The sequence below is a fragment of the Lepidochelys olivacea genome, assembly GCF_965140295.1.
Source record: "Lepidochelys olivacea isolate rLepOli2 genome assembly, chromosome: 5".
Lineage (NCBI taxonomy): Eukaryota > Metazoa > Chordata > Testudines > Cheloniidae > Lepidochelys > Lepidochelys olivacea.
Window position 1 is genome coordinate 104,163,653 of NC_140415.1, and position 17,238 is coordinate 104,180,890.

At 39.9% G+C, this 17,238-nt stretch overlaps 1 protein-coding gene across 2 annotated transcripts in view; it reads left to right on the forward strand.

Moving 5' to 3' along the window:
- LOC311521085 (programmed cell death 1 ligand 2-like) overlaps positions 1 to 11,405 on the forward strand; it is a 36,484-nt gene extending 25,079 nt beyond the window's left edge. For both annotated transcript variants that reach the window (XM_084629195.1, XM_084629194.1), the window contains exons 4-8: positions 310 to 672; positions 2,680 to 2,961; positions 3,625 to 3,762; positions 4,438 to 4,479; positions 8,854 to 11,405. In XM_084629195.1, coding sequence (XP_084485321.1) covers positions 310 to 672; positions 2,680 to 2,961; positions 3,625 to 3,762; positions 4,438 to 4,479; positions 8,854 to 8,933 — 905 coding nt within the window. In that variant the 3' untranslated portion in view covers positions 8,934 to 11,405. The remainder of the gene's footprint in view (positions 1 to 309; positions 673 to 2,679; positions 2,962 to 3,624; positions 3,763 to 4,437; positions 4,480 to 8,853) is intronic.
- The last annotated feature ends 5,833 nt before the right edge of the window (positions 11,406 to 17,238 follow it).

Sequence of the window (17,238 nt, forward strand, 5' to 3'; positions counted from 1 at the left end):
ATTTTAGACAGGTGCCCCTTGTGTAAATATCCATCCAAAGACAATAATGGGTTGTCTGAGATGCAGAGAACCTCAGTTTGTATCTTCTTCTGTTTTTGTATTTTGGACTCTGACATTAGTATGGAATCAAGTGGATTTGCTATTTACTCACTGTTATCATGGGGAAACAATTAAAACAATAACAAAGAAAAGGCTGCAAAGTTATAGTCTAACCAATAATTTTGAATGTTTGAATTTCTGACACATTTTGACCCAATGAAAGAAAAAGTCATAACATTTGCTCACTGGGTATGGTTTTGTCTATCTTAGCTTTTTTCACAGTTGAAGTTCCTCAACTACAGTACATTGCAGAATATGGGAGCAACGTGACCATGGAATGCAGGTTTCCAGTGGATGGCCAGTTAAATCTTAAAGACTTAAGTGTCAGTTGGGAGCAAAAAGGGTTAAACGAGCAAAAACCAAAAGAAGTTTACACTCTTCAAAAGGGGGAGGAAGATCTTAAATCCCAGCACAGAGACTATAGGGGAAGAGCAACATTGTTACGTGACAAATTGAATTTGGGATATTCAGTACTCCAAATCACCAGCGTAAAGCTGATGGACGCAGGGTCTTACCTCTGTCTCATTGATTACAGAGGAGCTGATTACAAGTACATTACTTTGGAAGTAAAAGGTTAGTGGCTATATAAGACATGAATAATATATTAACTCAAATTTAAAATTCCGCTTCGCAAGATCAGCACTAACACTTTCTGGCTCTACTACAAAGACATTGGGCTCAGTCCTCAGGTATACCTAAGCAATGTTTGAGATAGCTCTTAGAGGGGGAGTAAAAGTGGCTTTATATCATCTTTCTTTTCCTCTGGATTCTGGAGCCTGTTTCGTCCCCAGCACAACTTGGAGCAGCTTTAGGGCTGCTCTAAATTGTACCATCTTGTAACAGACCAAGTGGGGATTGCCCAAGTAATTGTACCTGTCAGGCCAGGGACCTGTTATTTGAAAGAGCCTAACAATATTAAACATAATTTACACTGATGTAACTGAGGGCAGAATTTGGCTCATGGCCTTTTTTGCTGCTTATAGCATGTCAATGAGATTCTATGTTGAAACCTCTTCTGTGCAATCGTTTAGAGGAAGGGTTTTTTGAAAGGCAAAGAATGGAGATGCCAGTTTTAAAGGATCAGCTGTGTCCTTTGGCTTGTGTTTGCAAGCATCTAGTCATTTTCTTTGTTTCATTCCAATACGATGATAATGCCACAGCTGTAAGCTAGCGTTACACAAACATTCAAAACACCTATTTTTGCCTCGGGTGGCCTGAATTGTTCTTTATCATATTACCACTGTTGTATTTATTACAGTAAAGCTTGCAGGCCCCATCAGTGAATGGAGGTCCATTGTGCTGGGCACTAGCTTTCTCTAGATCCACGAATTACAAACACATTATCTAGTAAAAACAATGAGGAGTACTTGTGGCACCTTAGAGACAAACAAATTTATTTAGGCATAAACTTTTTTGGGCTAAAACCCACTTCATCAGATGCATAGAGTGGAAAATACAGTAGGCAGAATATATATACACAGTACATGAAAAGATGGGAGCTGCCTTACCAAGTGGGAGGTCAGTTCTAATTAGACAATTCAATTAAAGTGGAAGTAAGCTATTATCAACAGGAGAAAGAATCACTTTTGTAGTGGTAATCAGGGTGGCCCATTTCAAACAGTTGACAAGAACGTGTGAGTAACAATAGGGGGAAATTATCAGGGGAAAATTAGTTTTTAGTTTTTGTAGTGACCCATCCACTCCCAATCTTTATTCAGGCCTAATTTGATGGTGTCCAGTTTGCAAATTAATTCCAGTTCTGCAGTTTTTCGTTGAATAAATGGACACAAATCAGACATCAAGAATTATAACATTCAAAAACTAGTAGGAGAACATTTCAGTCTCCCTGGACACTCAATAACAGACTTAAAAGTGGCAATTCTTCAACAAAAAAACTTCAAACGAGAAACTGCAGAACTGGAATTAATTTGCAAACTAACCACCATAAAATTAGACCTGAATAAAGACTGGGAGTGGATGGGTCACTACAAAAATTAAAAACTAATTTCCCCCTGCTACCTTCCCCCTACTGTTACTCACACGTTCTTGTCAATTGTTTGAAATGGGCCACCCTGATTACCACTACAAAAGTGATTTTTCCTCCTGTTGATAATAGCTCACTTCCACTTTAATTGAATTGTCTCATTAGAACTGACCCCCCACTTGGTAAGGCAACTCCCATCTTTTCATGTTCTGTTTATATATATTCTGCCTACTGTATTCTCCACTCCATGCATCTGATGAAGTGGGTTTTAGCCCACAAAAGCTTATGCCCAAATAAATTTGTTAGTCTCTAAGGTGCCACAAGTACTCCTTGTTGTTTTTGCTGATACAGACTAACATAGCTGCCACTCTGAAACATGATCTAGTGTGACTCTGCAGGAAGTAGACTGAAGAAAGAATAGACATGGTAGGCCTGACCAATGCATACTATATTCTGCTGCAACATGGCCATCATTTCAAATTGTAGAAACAGTTGTAGATAAGTAACAGTGAAAGAAAGAGGGAGAACGGGGAAGGAATAGTGGAAAAAAATAATACATATTTAAAAGCAATTGCACTAAACTTGTTCTTATGCAGCATCTTACACGAGAATAAATGTCCAAATAATGAGTGAACCTGCAGAAGAGGAGTTGGTTTTAACTTGCCAGTCAGAAGGGTTTCCTCTAGCTGAAGTGTTCTGGCAAAATGAGAAGAATCTTAAAGTCAACGTATCTGTAAATACCACCTACACATTGACCACAGATGGACTATACAATATAACTAGTATGCTGAAATACAAGCCAAATGCTAGTGGAAACTACAGCTGCACATTCTGGAGTAAAGAACTTAATGAAGAAACTTCTTACATTTTCACTTTAGGTTCGTATCTCCTTTTGAACTTTTACATAGGGGTTGCCACAATGTGTGCGTGTGAGTGAGAGAGAGAGAGAGAGTATTTGTAGAAGCTGATTATATGCTTTAATATTATACTATATATCCTAAAATCAATCTCCAAAATTCCTTCCAAGTAAGTAGTATAGTATTGATTTTTTGGAGATAAAACAAATGAAACATTGTATTTGCTTTTGGAAATCTGGAATTTTACTAGCTGTTTCTGAACCCAGATTAGTTTTGCTGTTAATATACACAACCTTCCCCATCACATATTTGCATTTCCTCTTCTAAATTCTAGAATAGCTGCCCTTGCTTAGCTGCCAGTACAATGGTACTCCTCAGTGTATATTTGCAATCTGCATGGTTTTCCATTTTCTGGAATTCTATCCAACTAGTCTTCAATCAGTGCACAGATGATTTATAATAATATTCACTGAGCTGTCATGAATACAATGGGCCTAATTCTCATTTGCAGTACACCACTCTGGCAGCTTAAAGGAGTCTTATTGTAAGTGTAAAAATTTACACCCACCCACTTTAAGGACTCTTTGCCTGGTGGTGTAAAGAGGCCTTAGTGTAAATGAGAGTAAGGTCCGATAACTTTATAAATTATATTTCTTTTTTTTTCTTCTTTTTTTTTTTTTGTAGCTCGACAAACATCAGTTGTTGGAAAAAAATCTCTGAATTTATTTATCATCCCAACCTGTGTAATAGCAGTTGTTCTCATATCTGCATTAATTATCTTTCTAAAGAGAAAATCACTCACAAAGCTCCATGCCAAAAAAGGTACATTTTGACTTTATTTAGTGGGTCCAATCTCCTAATTTGCTCTTCAGGCCTTTCAGAACAACTGGATGATTTCTACCCACAGTCACTTGACATTTGATTCTTTTGTTTTCCAGAGGAACTGTGATCTAAAGATGACTGATTGTTTCATTGGGTTAGGCTTTACTTCCCTCACCATGAGACACAGGAATTTTATGTATGATTTTTGTTCAGATTAAATAGCTAACACCATGGTGTATGCGCCATACTCTTTACTGAACTATTATTAGCTGTGTTTACTTACTTTATTTATTTTGCTTTTTTTCTTAATGTTTTACTATCTGAAAGAAAACAATAGTGGGAAGTATTAATGGATAATGGCCTATCATTCAACTCTGATATTGGTAATAAATCACTTCTCCAGTAAACTATACATGCACTTTGATTATCTTAATAAAGAATTTGAATGGAAACAAGATTATGGGCCTAATCTTGCAATTAAGGGCTGTAGGATTTGGCCATAGAGTTGTTGGACAGAAGAACTGTGGAGAAATTTGTTACAGTCTCATGCCAAATATAAGAACACAGATGTTTTGGATATTTAAAAATCTGTTGAATTATATTGTTATGTTTTTAAAGTAGAAACTTTTAAAATAAAATTCTATAAATCAGATTTGTTCACACTTGCTTTAACAGACAAAAAAAGAAAATGTCTCCAGTTACAGAAAGAAGACAACAGTAAGTCATGGAATTTTAAACTTCCTGCTTATGACTTTTTATTTTTAACAAGGGCATTATCAATATATAAAGAATAAGTCAAATGAGAACACGAAAGAACCACTACGTACTTTAGAGTCTAAATTTGACTTTCTTTAACATTGCTACAAGCCTAGTAGGAATGTTCTCCAGATTCTACATGTAATCCTATGACTTTCCAGATAACACAGAAATGTATAAATAATGAAGAACAGGTCACTTCCTCTCTCCAAGGTATTGCCTGGTCTGCTAGTATGGTTCTAGGTCCACGTCAGGCCACTGTGTTTCTCCTAGCCATAATCTGGTACAGTACCAGATGATAAACTAACTTTGTTTTGGTGAATGTAGAGTTTTCTGTAGTAGTATGTACTGCATGTGACTTGCTTCTCCTTGGTCTTTAGCTCAAATCTAGTGTAGTATGTTTTTATCAATATATCAACTGATATGTCCTTTGCCTGGGAACTATATCCTGTCCTCATTGAGGATGGACTTGATAATCAAATGGGTCTTTTCCATCTTTAACTCTTACGAATGTATGACTTTCCTTGTCGTACAGAAATTTGCACAGAGCAAAGAACAGGTAATTTCCAAATGTATCTGAACTTCCACAAACTGTATTACAACACAACTTTCATTTTGTAAAAACAAGATAAACCAAGCAATACACAAGATGTCAGCATAGGTCTGACAACCCTCACCTAAGAATTTTCTGCATTTGGTTCTATTTCGTATTTCAGATGGGTTAAACCTTGTTATGGGTTGAGATTAAACCTCTCTGAAACTGATGCATGAATATACCCGTCATTGAAGATACATGGAAGGGACCAATCAGGGGCCTCACCTCAAACAAGGCCTAATAGAGTCTGCCCAGAAATTAGCACTCTGTGGGCGGAAGGTTCCACTGAGTATTGTTCCGACTAGTCATGTGTATGAGAGAGTCCATGAGAGCGTCTGTCTGTCAGTATGGAAAATCCTACCAGGGGGTAGGACAGATAAGAAAATGAGAGAGGGACTCAAACAGCAAGAAAACCAACCAGGAGTCTGTTAGCATGATGTGTGACCCTAGAAAAAGCTAGAGAGAGAGGTTTTGGGTCTGGTGCTGGCTAAAGAAGCTTGAGACTGTAAGCAAAGAAGCTATCCTGTTGTTTTGGTTCTTTCTGCATTCAGAGAAGCAGGACTTTGTGCATTTCTTGTAAATAAACAAGATTGAATGAAAGAAAATAATAGACTCCATCATATATTTCTACTTCCAACTAGAGATCCCCAGAGACCAGAATTTTGACTAGCCATTCAGGTCAAAAAGGGATAACAATATTTATATACTTCAGCCTGAGATACTGTAGATAAAAATCTGTATAAAGCTGTTTATCAATAATATGCTGAAGACAGACCCAGAACAAAATCAGTACGGAGAACTGCCAGAGACTAGACTCCATAGGACACAGTTGAAATAATGGGCCAGATTCTGGCCCCTGATAAGCCTGTTTTGCACCACAAAATGCCCTTAAAGCCAGTCTCCTTGGCCAAAGGGAAATTCTCTTGGCATAGGGAGTGGATTCTATTCCACCAACCTTCTCCCTAAACCCAGCACAGGGTATGTGCCAGGGTTGTTGGCAGCAGGAGGGGTTGTGGCCACAGTGTTGCTGTGTCCTGGCAATTCCTAGTTGCCAGAATGGCCCCTTGGGAGTCATTGAAGCCGGACATAATTTAAGCAGTCCCAAAACTGTTTTAAGTTACTACACAGGCCAAACAGACCACCAAAGCCCCAGGGATCAATGAAATACGTGGAGCAAAGCCCTGGCACAGTTGAGGGTTTGTTTGGGAATGGTCTCTGGAGAAACAAATTGTAGTTTATAGGCCAGCTAGTGTTATGTCTTTTCAAAGGATGGGGTTAAATTGAAAATACATCCTCTCTTCTAACTAATAAAAACCAAGTTAGAAGGTGGCCTGGTGACAAGATGACTTTGAGCTTCCAGGGGAGAAGTGTAGATTAGCAATTGGATTGATGAAGATTGGGTTTTTCTTGGAAATGACTCACTGAATGTGCTGCAGGATACCTCTGGCTTTCCAGTCCGTTAATAGGTACTTCCAAAAACAGACACTTTCATGCTGTCCCAATTAAGCACTTTAAAAATAAACCTTAATAATCAAAAGCCAAATACTTTACTCTCACAAACTGATGTAAAACTTCAATGGAGTTACTGCAGGCACACATGAGAGTAAAATTTGATCCCAACTAAACTAAAGCCATCACGCAAGATAAATTCTGGAGCAGAGCTTCAATGCATGTCCAAACCTAACCCTAATGCATATTGTTTGAGCACATAGCGTGGCTTCTCATGGATTTGATTTCTTAACAGGAGTAGAATTCTTTTCACCATAATGCCCAGCCCCTGCTTACACATCAAATCTTATGTTAGAGATTATAATGAAACACGTTAAAATGAAGAATTTGAAAGGGAAGATAACAGATCATTGGGATACTCATTGCCTTTTTGGGGTTTTGTTTTACTTCCTCTTTCTAATGACTGAAAATGTCTATGCAGTATGCAGGAAATCATATGACAGCCAATTATATTTCTCAGCATCATGCATTTTTAAGAAACACTGGAAAGAACCTTTATTCTATGCTGTGTGTGTATGTGAAGTCTGAAAGCCACAGATGTTTACTGTAATGCTTTGGAAATGACCTACAGTCCCTCAGGTTGAGGAACAAGATTTTTTTGTATAAGAAATTCTGAACAGTACAACTTAAGTTATGTCAGCAATGCAGATTTAGAACATTGACCTAATTATTTAGGCCCCACTAGTGTGTATATTTTTGCACATGATATTCACGAGTAATCCCATTGGACTTCATTTCAACTAGGGTGACCAGATGTCCTGATTTTATAGGGACAGTTCCAATTTTTTGGTCTTTTTCTTGTATAGGCTCCTATTATCTCCACACCCCATCCCAATTTTTCACACTTGCCATCTGGTTATCCTAATTTCAACAGGTTGTAGATTTGTTGTTATTCAGCTCATATATATGATGGTCAGTGGGAGTTTTGTCTGAATAAGAAATTAAGGATGCAGCTCATAGATATTAGAGTTGGAAACACAACTCAATGGATAATTCATTATGAATAATCTAGATGACCTTTGACTCTCTTTCTCTCCGCAAATGACTGTATTCATTGTTCTTGGTCCATAGCTTGTTCACAAGCAATTTATTGCCAGTGTTCTAGATTCAAATTTTGAAGTGTTTTGATTGGTCACAAGGGTCTATTTCTGTTCCTTGATTGCATGTGCATTCAAAATCTATATTTTGTTAATATTCTGCAAAATATTCATTAAAATTCATTGCTCTGGGCTGCAGTTCAGAAAAGCACTTATTTGTGTGCTTAACTTTAAGCCTAAGTGTAGATCCTTTGAAGTCAATGGTACTAGTAAAGTTAAGCATCTGCTCACATGTTTTGCTGAATTGGGGCTTTGTCAAACATTCCTGCTGGTAAACCTTTTGCTACACAATTCGCAGACAGAGAACACAAAAGGAGTGTGAACATAATGAAAGCAGATTCATCTAATTTTTTTTAAAAAAATCACAGAAAATGTTGTAATTATTTGCCCATCTCTATATGTAAAAGAACTAACAGATAATTTTGCAAATCTTCCACTGTTGGTCATAAGCAATTATTAAAAATATATTACACTATTTTCTAACCACATAGAGCCTGAAATAAAGATTGCAGATTACCCATTTCACATATCGTTCCCAATAAGTAGGTTTCCGTATCTGCAGTTCAATTAAATCATTGTTACTTGTGCTGCATCATTGGTATGAATGGCACTGCACAGACATTAGTGGCTTTCTTTATGCAAGCCATGTAGGAAGGATGAGGAATTCTGTCAGTAGAATTACTCTGACAATGGTCATGATAGATATCAGACAAATCATCTCAGTCTTGTCAGCACACTTCTCCTCATCCCTGATGTGCATGTGCAAACACACACATCTCTGGCAATAAGTAACTTTAAAGTATATAGGCCCAGATAGTGGGACAGCTTATGAAAGTAAATGCTCACCAGTTGAATAAGATGTTCATAATCTGACCCACAATTATTAATAGTAATATTCAAGGCTGACTCTCATTAATACTATAGCCTCTTTATGCCACTCTGTCAGTATAAAGCAATCTTAAAATGGGTGTAACTGTAATTTATGCCCACTTTAAGGCCCTTTTGCACCACCAATATGGTGTAAAGGAGCCTGAGTGTAAATGAGAATTAGACTCTCAATATTTAGTGGTTTTAAACAGAAGTGTTTTTTAAATTAAAATTTCCTTTTAAATTTTCCTGTTCTGTTTTTTAAAGGACATTTGAACCCTGAAATCCAGGACTTAATCATGACGAATGTCACAGATTCAAGAAACTGCACAGACGTGTGTCCATGAAAACTCTTCATCTGCCATGCTTGCAGTTTGCACTTTTCAGATCCCTTTTTGAAGACTACATAGGGAAATCACAGCACTTTAGGTCTGGAACAAACAATGCAAATTTTTCTTTTTGCCTGTACTATACCACTTAAAGGCTCCCTGTGCCTTTTGCCATGTTGTATCTTACAGTTACAGAGAACCATACTGTTATTAAACTTGGTTAACAACTATTAAGGGATTATTGGAGTGTATACTATACATTGTATGTTTGGGCATATTTTTTCACCTGAGAGCACTGTGTGCACCAAATATTTTGTGTTCAAGAATCCCCTTGCTAGCTGATTTAATTTCAGGAGTAGAGTCAGGATACAAAGCTTCAGTCACGTCTCATGGGACTCTGAGTAGAGGCTGTACGTGCTATCAGATGCCGGAACAATAATCTTTTGTACTAAGAAATTTCTACATATCTATTTTTCATGGGCCAAACTTTACAACCCATAAACTGGAAATTACCTAAAGCACCAACAGCAAGGAGATAGATTGAAGAAGTTTCATTTTACAACGCTAACAAGAGCCTGAAGTACACATCAAGCAACAGACCCCAAACTACCCCGGATCAACATTATGTTATACAACCAACAGTTCAATGTATGGTTTGTTACATTGATTTCTTTATAGTTATTTCTTATTTGTAGAAGGCGTGTAATATTAAAGCTGTTTTACTTTTTTTATGGGGACAACTAAAAATGTAGACTACAGTGCTGTATCTACTAAATGTTTTGTTCTAGCGCTAGTTTACTTAATGGGGAATTGCAAAGCAAAATTGAATTAAGTACAGATTTCTGTGCTGAATGTGTTTACTAGCCAAGGTGGAGTTTTAACCCTCCTTAGGAACGGAAAGTTAATCCTCTCCATGCCAATGACTGGATGGAGTTTCTACATCCCATCAGAGGAATGCCTGAGTCACCTATAAATAACTGAGTACAGGGGACCACCATGTTTTTATATTACTTCTCGGAATTCCATTTTGGAAAGAAGCTATGTCTCCACACTGAGAGCCAAAACCTGTTAGAACTTGGTGTAATCCCCAGAGCAGTGGCTTTTGGGGGCTTTGTCTTCTGGAAAAGGAGCCACTGCTTAGAAGTACCTTGTAGGCTTAAAGAAACAGAGATTCACCCAAGCCAGTGAAACCAACTTCTGTCATATCTCCACTCCCCACAAAACACCTTGGGTTTGGAGTTTCCCAGAATGTTTTGGCCCAGCTATATAAAAATTGTCACAACAGCAAAGTCAACATCTTCCTCTTCCTCCACTAGGTCTGGATTTGGATATTTGGAATCTGGTTTCCAATTGTCTGCATCTTGTGCAGTTATTTAAAGCAGGGCAAAATGGGTGTACAACACTACTTAATCAGAATGATAGCATTTACACCCACTTTGCACTCATTTTGCCCTGGTGTAAATGACTACACAAGGTGCAGAGTAATAGAAAATTAGGTCCCTGATGTGTGGCAGGAGCTGACTTACAGATTCAGCAGTTGTACTGATTTTATGAATAATCACTGGTTGATGGGGAAAGAACAAATTGAAGAGTTGTGACTTTGGTTTCCATGTATTGCACTTTTAAATGTCCAGGTGCCTGTTGTTTGCTGGAAGCATCTGCCATTTTCTGTACAGTTCAGGTGTAGCCTGCTGCAGAGGAGAGACACACTGACCCAGATCACACTGGCCCAGATTTTCTGCTGAGTTTATTAAATCAGTTGGGATGTCAGAGAGTCAGTTATGGCTAGAGCCCTGTGTGCAGGGCCGGCTCCAGGCACCAGCGAAGGAAGCAGGTGCCTGGGGAAGCCAATAGAAAGGGGCGGCACTCTGTCCGTGATTGGGGCGGCACGTCCGTGTCTTCGGTGGCAATTTGGCGGCAGGCCCGTCACTCCCTCTCTCCCTCTTTGGTGGCAATTCGGCGGTGGGTCCTGCTTCTTCTTTTTTTCTTTTTTTTCCTTTGCTGCTTGGGGCGGCAGAAAAGCTGGAGCTGGCCCTGCCTGTGTGGATACAAAATTTGTATCCACATCTAATCTGAGATGCGCAAAAATGGTGCACAGATACAAAGCAGATCTCTGCAGATTTGCAGGGCTCTAGTTATGACTCCCTGCCAGGCCTCGTGGAGAGTAGAGAAGCCTGGGGACTACTTCAACTTGCATCACCAGTGGAGGATAGCCAAAGTATATCATGCTTCAGCCACTCCTTATCTGTGCTTTGACACATCTGCTGAGCTGGGGGCTGTAGAGAGAGAGAGAGACATGGGAGTTGGCCCCATACTCATTGGGGACTTCCCTCATGTCAGGGGTATACTAAACTGGAAGTTATGGGCTATCTCCATTCTTTTTGTGCTACCTGACCAGTGCAGAGAATCTGGTCCATTGTGCTCTCACATGGAGACTTTATTTTTGTTCCTTCTTATTCTTTTGTTTTCCATAATCATAAAATAAAAGTAATTCAAGCTGGAAGCACATGTTTGCTCTTTGTGTCTGGAAAAACATAATACATGTGCATTGATGTTCCCTCCTTATTCAAATGAACAGACTGAGGGTGTTCTGCCTGACATTATTATCTTACGCTGGAGATTCAATTTTGACTTGTTGTGTGTAGGTTCAATAGCGGGGAAGCTGCTCCTGTGGAGAAGCATATATTGTATATTTCACCATCAGGTGTAAAAAGCACTATACAGCACGCTCCCCCAATGCTCCCCCTAGTGCTCCGTGAAGCATGCTGCCTCCATCTGACCTTCAGAGGCAGAATGCCTCAGAGCACCTCATCTTGGAAACTACAGCTCTGTACCTTCAGATGCCAGAGATGAGCAAGACCACAATTCTCCTTAGTATTTTTCTGTCAGAATCATAAATGTATCCTGGTCTGCATTTTTGCACCTTAACCTACGTGGAATGGATCCTGTCTGTGCCACAGTGAAGAGAAGTTTCAGAATAGCAGCCGTGTTAGACTGTATTTGCAAAAAGAAAAGGAGTACTTGTGGCACCTCAGAGACTAACAAATTTATTTGAGCATAAGCTTTCGTGAGCTACAGCTCACTTCATCGGATGCATTCAGTGGAAAGAAGGGAAACCAAAACAGCTCTGAAATTGCAGCAAATGAAAGTTAGCATTTCAGCTACTTGGCTAATCTATATTTGCCTATGCACTCATGCATGAGTTGGCTTTTTTTTCTGTAATCCCCTGAGTATATGATATGTGTATGATATGATGAGTCTTTATACTTTCTGCTTCATCTACTGCTTCTCACAAGCTGTTATTTTGGAGCAGCTAACGCAGGAATATTCTGGTTTAGAATGGTGAGAGATCAAAGATTTTATGAGCAGTTTCCAAAGTACAGTGGATTAAAAGCTGCTCTTATGCTGGAAATCAAACACTGTAAAGTTTTTAAATGGCATGCAAAGGGAAGTCTGTATGTACAGACTTTCAGACTATCAACCCAGGTTGGCATCACAGGCTGGCACATTGGATACCTCCCATTGTAAGCTCCCATGATTTCTTCTGATACGAACATCCTCTATTCATCTGCATAAATACATTCCAGATGACCACTGTGAGGGAATACTACAGAGGTGGGCCAACTATGGCCCGCAGGTGACATCTGGCCCACGGGACCGTCCTGCCCAGCCCTTGAGCTCCTAGCTGGGGAGGCTGCCCCTGGCCCCTCTGCCATAGTTTCCCCCTCCCCCGCAGCCTCAGCTCGCCATGCTGCCAGCCTTCTGGGCGGCGGGGCTGCGAGCTCCTGCCAGGCAGTGCAGCTGCGAGAGCTGTTGGCCTGCCCCGATGCTCTAGACTGTGCAGCGGCGTGGCTGGCTCCAGTCAGGCAGCGCGGCTGCCAGTCCTGGTGCTATGAGCAGCATGGCAAGGGGGCGTGGGGCGTGGGGGTTGGATAAGGGGCAGAGGGTCAGGGGACAGGAAGCAGGGGGTGGTTGGATTAGGCAGAGGTTCTGGGGGTTGGGGGTGGTCTGGGGACGGGGAACAGTGGGGGTTGGATAGGTGTGGGAGTCCCAGGGGGCCTGTCAGGGGGAAGGGGTGTGGACAGGGGTCGGGGCAGTCAGGGGACAGGGAACTGGGGGCAGTTGGATGAGGCGGAGGTACGGGGGCGGGGGTCAGGGTGGTCAGGGGACAGGGATGGGGTGGGGTCCCAGGGAGGGGCGGCTAGAGGCGGGGGATTCCGGGAGGGGGTGGTCAGGGTACAAGGAGCAGCAGGGGTTGGATGGGTTGGGAGTTCTGAGTGGGGCAGTCAGGGGGTAGGAAGTGGGAGGGGGCAGATGGGGTGGATAGGGGGCGGGGCCAGGCTGTTTGGGGAGGCACAGCCTTCCCTACCCAGCCATCCATACAGTTTCGGAACCCCGATGTGGCCCTCAGGCCAAAACGTTTGCCCACCCCGATATACTATATCACTATATGCTAGGGCACCGTATTAGGTTTGGGGATTTAATTAAAGCTGGTGAAAATATTTTTGTGAAAATCGAGGCAACATTTTTCACCAGTTCACTTACTGTGATTTTGCATTCCCCAAAATGCAGATTATTCTTGAAATTTTGAAATTCATGAAGTGTTTGTATATATAATCTTCCACTCCTCCCCTCTGGTTGGGGGCGCTCTTGTGTACTTGCTGCTTGTCAGTAACCAAAGAAATCTGATATTTGCAGTTGAACTGTGGGTCAGGTGGTTGCTTTCTCTATTCACTCTTCCACTTGTGTTGCCTTCAGGTTTCTGCTGCTGACTTAAAGGCCTAGCTGCAGTTTCAGCTTTTCTGCCACAGCAGCACTGTTCCCTCTAAGCTGTGTGCGCGCACACAGATCCTAAACCCCACGCACACGGCGAAACACTGCACGCATAAAAAATTAAATACTACATCAGAGCCAGGCCGAAATATCATTTACGGGTGACTTTTGACATTGTTCATCCGCCATCTATCAACACAGCCAGATTCTACTGGCAAGCGGGGGGGGGGGGGGGAGGGAAAGAAGGGCAATGAATCGTACCCCTCCCTGCCAGCATTTCGAAAGTGGAACACTGATCACGTCGGGAGACGGTCAGGACCCACACATCTCCATTTTCCCACGTTCTTTTGCCACAGATGCATGGACGTGATCGGACCTATGCACAAACTTCCGGTATCCTGATCTGAATGATCCCCCGTTTGCCCTTTTGTTGAGTTACGCTGTTAAGCGCATTGAAATAGTAGCCATATAATAAAAGTATTAATTTTAAATAAACCAATCTGGTAAAAAATCAATCCCAAAATGTCACTGTCTAGAGGTCTAAAGCGTAAAAGAACAGCGACTTCATTTAAATCTGGATGGCTGGATGAGACTATAGAGATGGTTACACCGAAGTCACAAAGTCTAATGCTTGTTAAACTTCATGAAATATTCACATATGATGGGGACAACAGAGTGGTTTGTGTATATTGTCGAGATGCCAGAGCTTCGGGAGAATTTTCAACAGGAAGAATGTGGAACAACGTATGGAAGTTGGATTTCTTAAAGCATCATCTGTCAAATCCCTGTGTTCAAAATATAAAGATTTCTTCCTGAAGAGATTGTTATAGTCAGTCAGTACAATGACTTCAACTTTGCAGTAGCAAAAGAATCAAAAGCCAATTGGTTTTAAGTTTCCCAGATATGGTGACATTTGCTCACTAGAATGAACAGTTTCAGGATCTTACAAAGTTGATGGATATTGGAGGAACATTCCTAGCATCAAGTGCAGACTGTGAGCATGGCTTTAGCTTAATGAACACTCTAAAAAACAAACTACGGAATCGTTTACAAGTAGATCATTTGGACATGCTGATGTGTATTAAGAGTTACCAGCTGGATGGAGGACTGATAGATCTGGACAGAGTTTATATTGAATGGGCAAATGAAAAAGATTGCAGGGAAAAACAGTAAGGTTAGCAGTCTTTGACATTTCGACCAATAAGGAAATTAAAATGCATTTTTAATTACATATCTTATTCTTGACTGATAATCATTTATTGATATGTTTTCGGAAAATTTTAAATTTAAAACACAAACTCTTGCTTTTCTTTTTTTACTTATGATGTCTCTATCTGAAAACCCATATAAATTGACATAATGGCATACTTATTAAATTGTCTTTATTGTATGTTTATCAAAATCTTTTCAGATGTGTATAGAATGAAAGGTGAAAGAGAACACCAATGGACAGAAGCCTATGGACTGATAATTATCATGATTAATATGTGCTTGATATATGCTCGTGATTGTCTATAAAAAGATCATAAAGCGTAATGCTTAAAACTAACTTCAGCTTCATGAAGAATGGATAAATTTCCTTTTTCTAAGTATTTAAAAATGACATTTATAAAATAACATGGTGTAAAACTATTATTATCACAAATTGCAAATTAAAACTTTTTAAATGTATAAGCATTTTACTTGCTTGGGCGCATTTGCCTCATGGCGCAAACATTTGAACTCTGCTTCAAAGATTTGCACAGAAGAAATTTTTTGCGCACCTGACCTGTCAAAAATTAGAGGGAACATTGCACAACAGCATTTTGACTTTACTGAAACTTTACTTAGGAACAAGAGAGAGAAAAATAAAATGGTAGCTGGTCAAAAAAAAAAAAAGAAAAAAAAAAGGGGGTGTTGGCTCAGCATATTAGCATACTAGCTCAATCTAATTCTTTCCCATACTAGAGTGAATCTAGAGTAATCCTATTAGTGGAATTACTCTGGATTTCCACTGGTATAACTGAAAGCAATTTTCAGCTCCCAGAAGGTTAATGTCTTTGGAGAAAACCATCATCCCCAGTGAAGACAATCTGCTATAATGGTGAGTGAGAAGAAGATGAAGAAAGGATGCTCAAAACAGCTGTGTGTGTGAAAACGTCTATTGCATCTGGACTGAAGGTAGGAGAGAGATTTCAGATATTCACTTTGATGTATGGAGCCTCCACAGTAAAGGAAAACAAGATATATCTAAAATCTGCTAATTGAGAGGCCTAAATACCTAGAGTGGAATATTTTTTCTCCCTGAGACATACCCTAACAGCTAAATCTCCGTAGATCAGTTGATAACTTTGAATTTGGAATGGCCTGAACTTTATTTTATATAGACACAAACATTAAATTTTTGCAAACATGCAAAGTTAGTGAAACTGCTTAAACCAGTGAATTCTTGCACTGCAAAGGAGGACACTCTATGGGCCATATCCTGATCTCATTAAAGTCAACAGTAGAAATCCTATTGACTTCAAAGGGACTGGGATCCGGCCTTGAAGCTTGAAACTTACCTTCCTGGAAAAGTAGCCTCACAGCTTCTCTCCCTTCCTGGAGATGGCTGGGTGTGAACGTTTGGAGATACCATCTAAAGACTTGCACAGGTAACAAACAAAAGAAAAACTATTCTTCAGCATTGCAGATTCAGCTCTCTCCCATATTAAATGACTCACATCACTGTCAGAAACCTGCTTCTTGCCAACAAAAACAAAACAAAAAAGGTCACTAGTTCTTGAAATAGTGTGGGGAAAAAGCATAGCAAACCATATAGTTCAACTCAAGTAAATAATTAAAGTGCAGGATAATGTATTTATGCCCTCAGAAGGTAACCCCACCTCACTTGGAATTTGCTCTCATTAGACTGTGATATAATTGAAGCATAATAATAATGCTATAGTAATTATATGTTCTGCACTGGACTTTGCTTTTATTTTCATATTTACTAGTCTCTTCTCTGCATCTTAGACTCAGTAATATACTTTCCCTGCTGGGCTTTCCAACTGGGAAATGAAATGTCCTTGTTTGTGCCAGCTGAAGAGTCTTCCCTTCAGAAAAATAACAACAATACAACAAACAGCATCTTAAAAATTTCTTAACACAGAGAAGCAAACAAGCCAGAATATGGTACATATTACACAAACTTTTGGGGTGGATTAAATACATTAAGTACATATTGTTATTCATGCAGAGGAGCAAGAAAATTCTTTGAATCTCAGTTCATGAAGGCAGGGCTCCCAACCTATTCAGAGGGGTGAGTGTAGTGACTGTCTGGCCAGCACCTGAAACAAACCTGAGTCTCTAAAGGGAGGGAGTTGCTTTCATCTTTCCATAGCTGGAGGAAGACTTGTCCAATTTCTGTAGCATGTGAGAGCAAAAGATAGGGAAATGAAGGGCTCCCTAGAAAACTCTGGTCCAAAGAAACATGCAAAATAACAAGCTATCCTCCATTACAGAATGACTGCACTTACATTCTGAAGATGCTAAACAGACATTTTAGACGCATGAGAAGAAGATTGTTGTT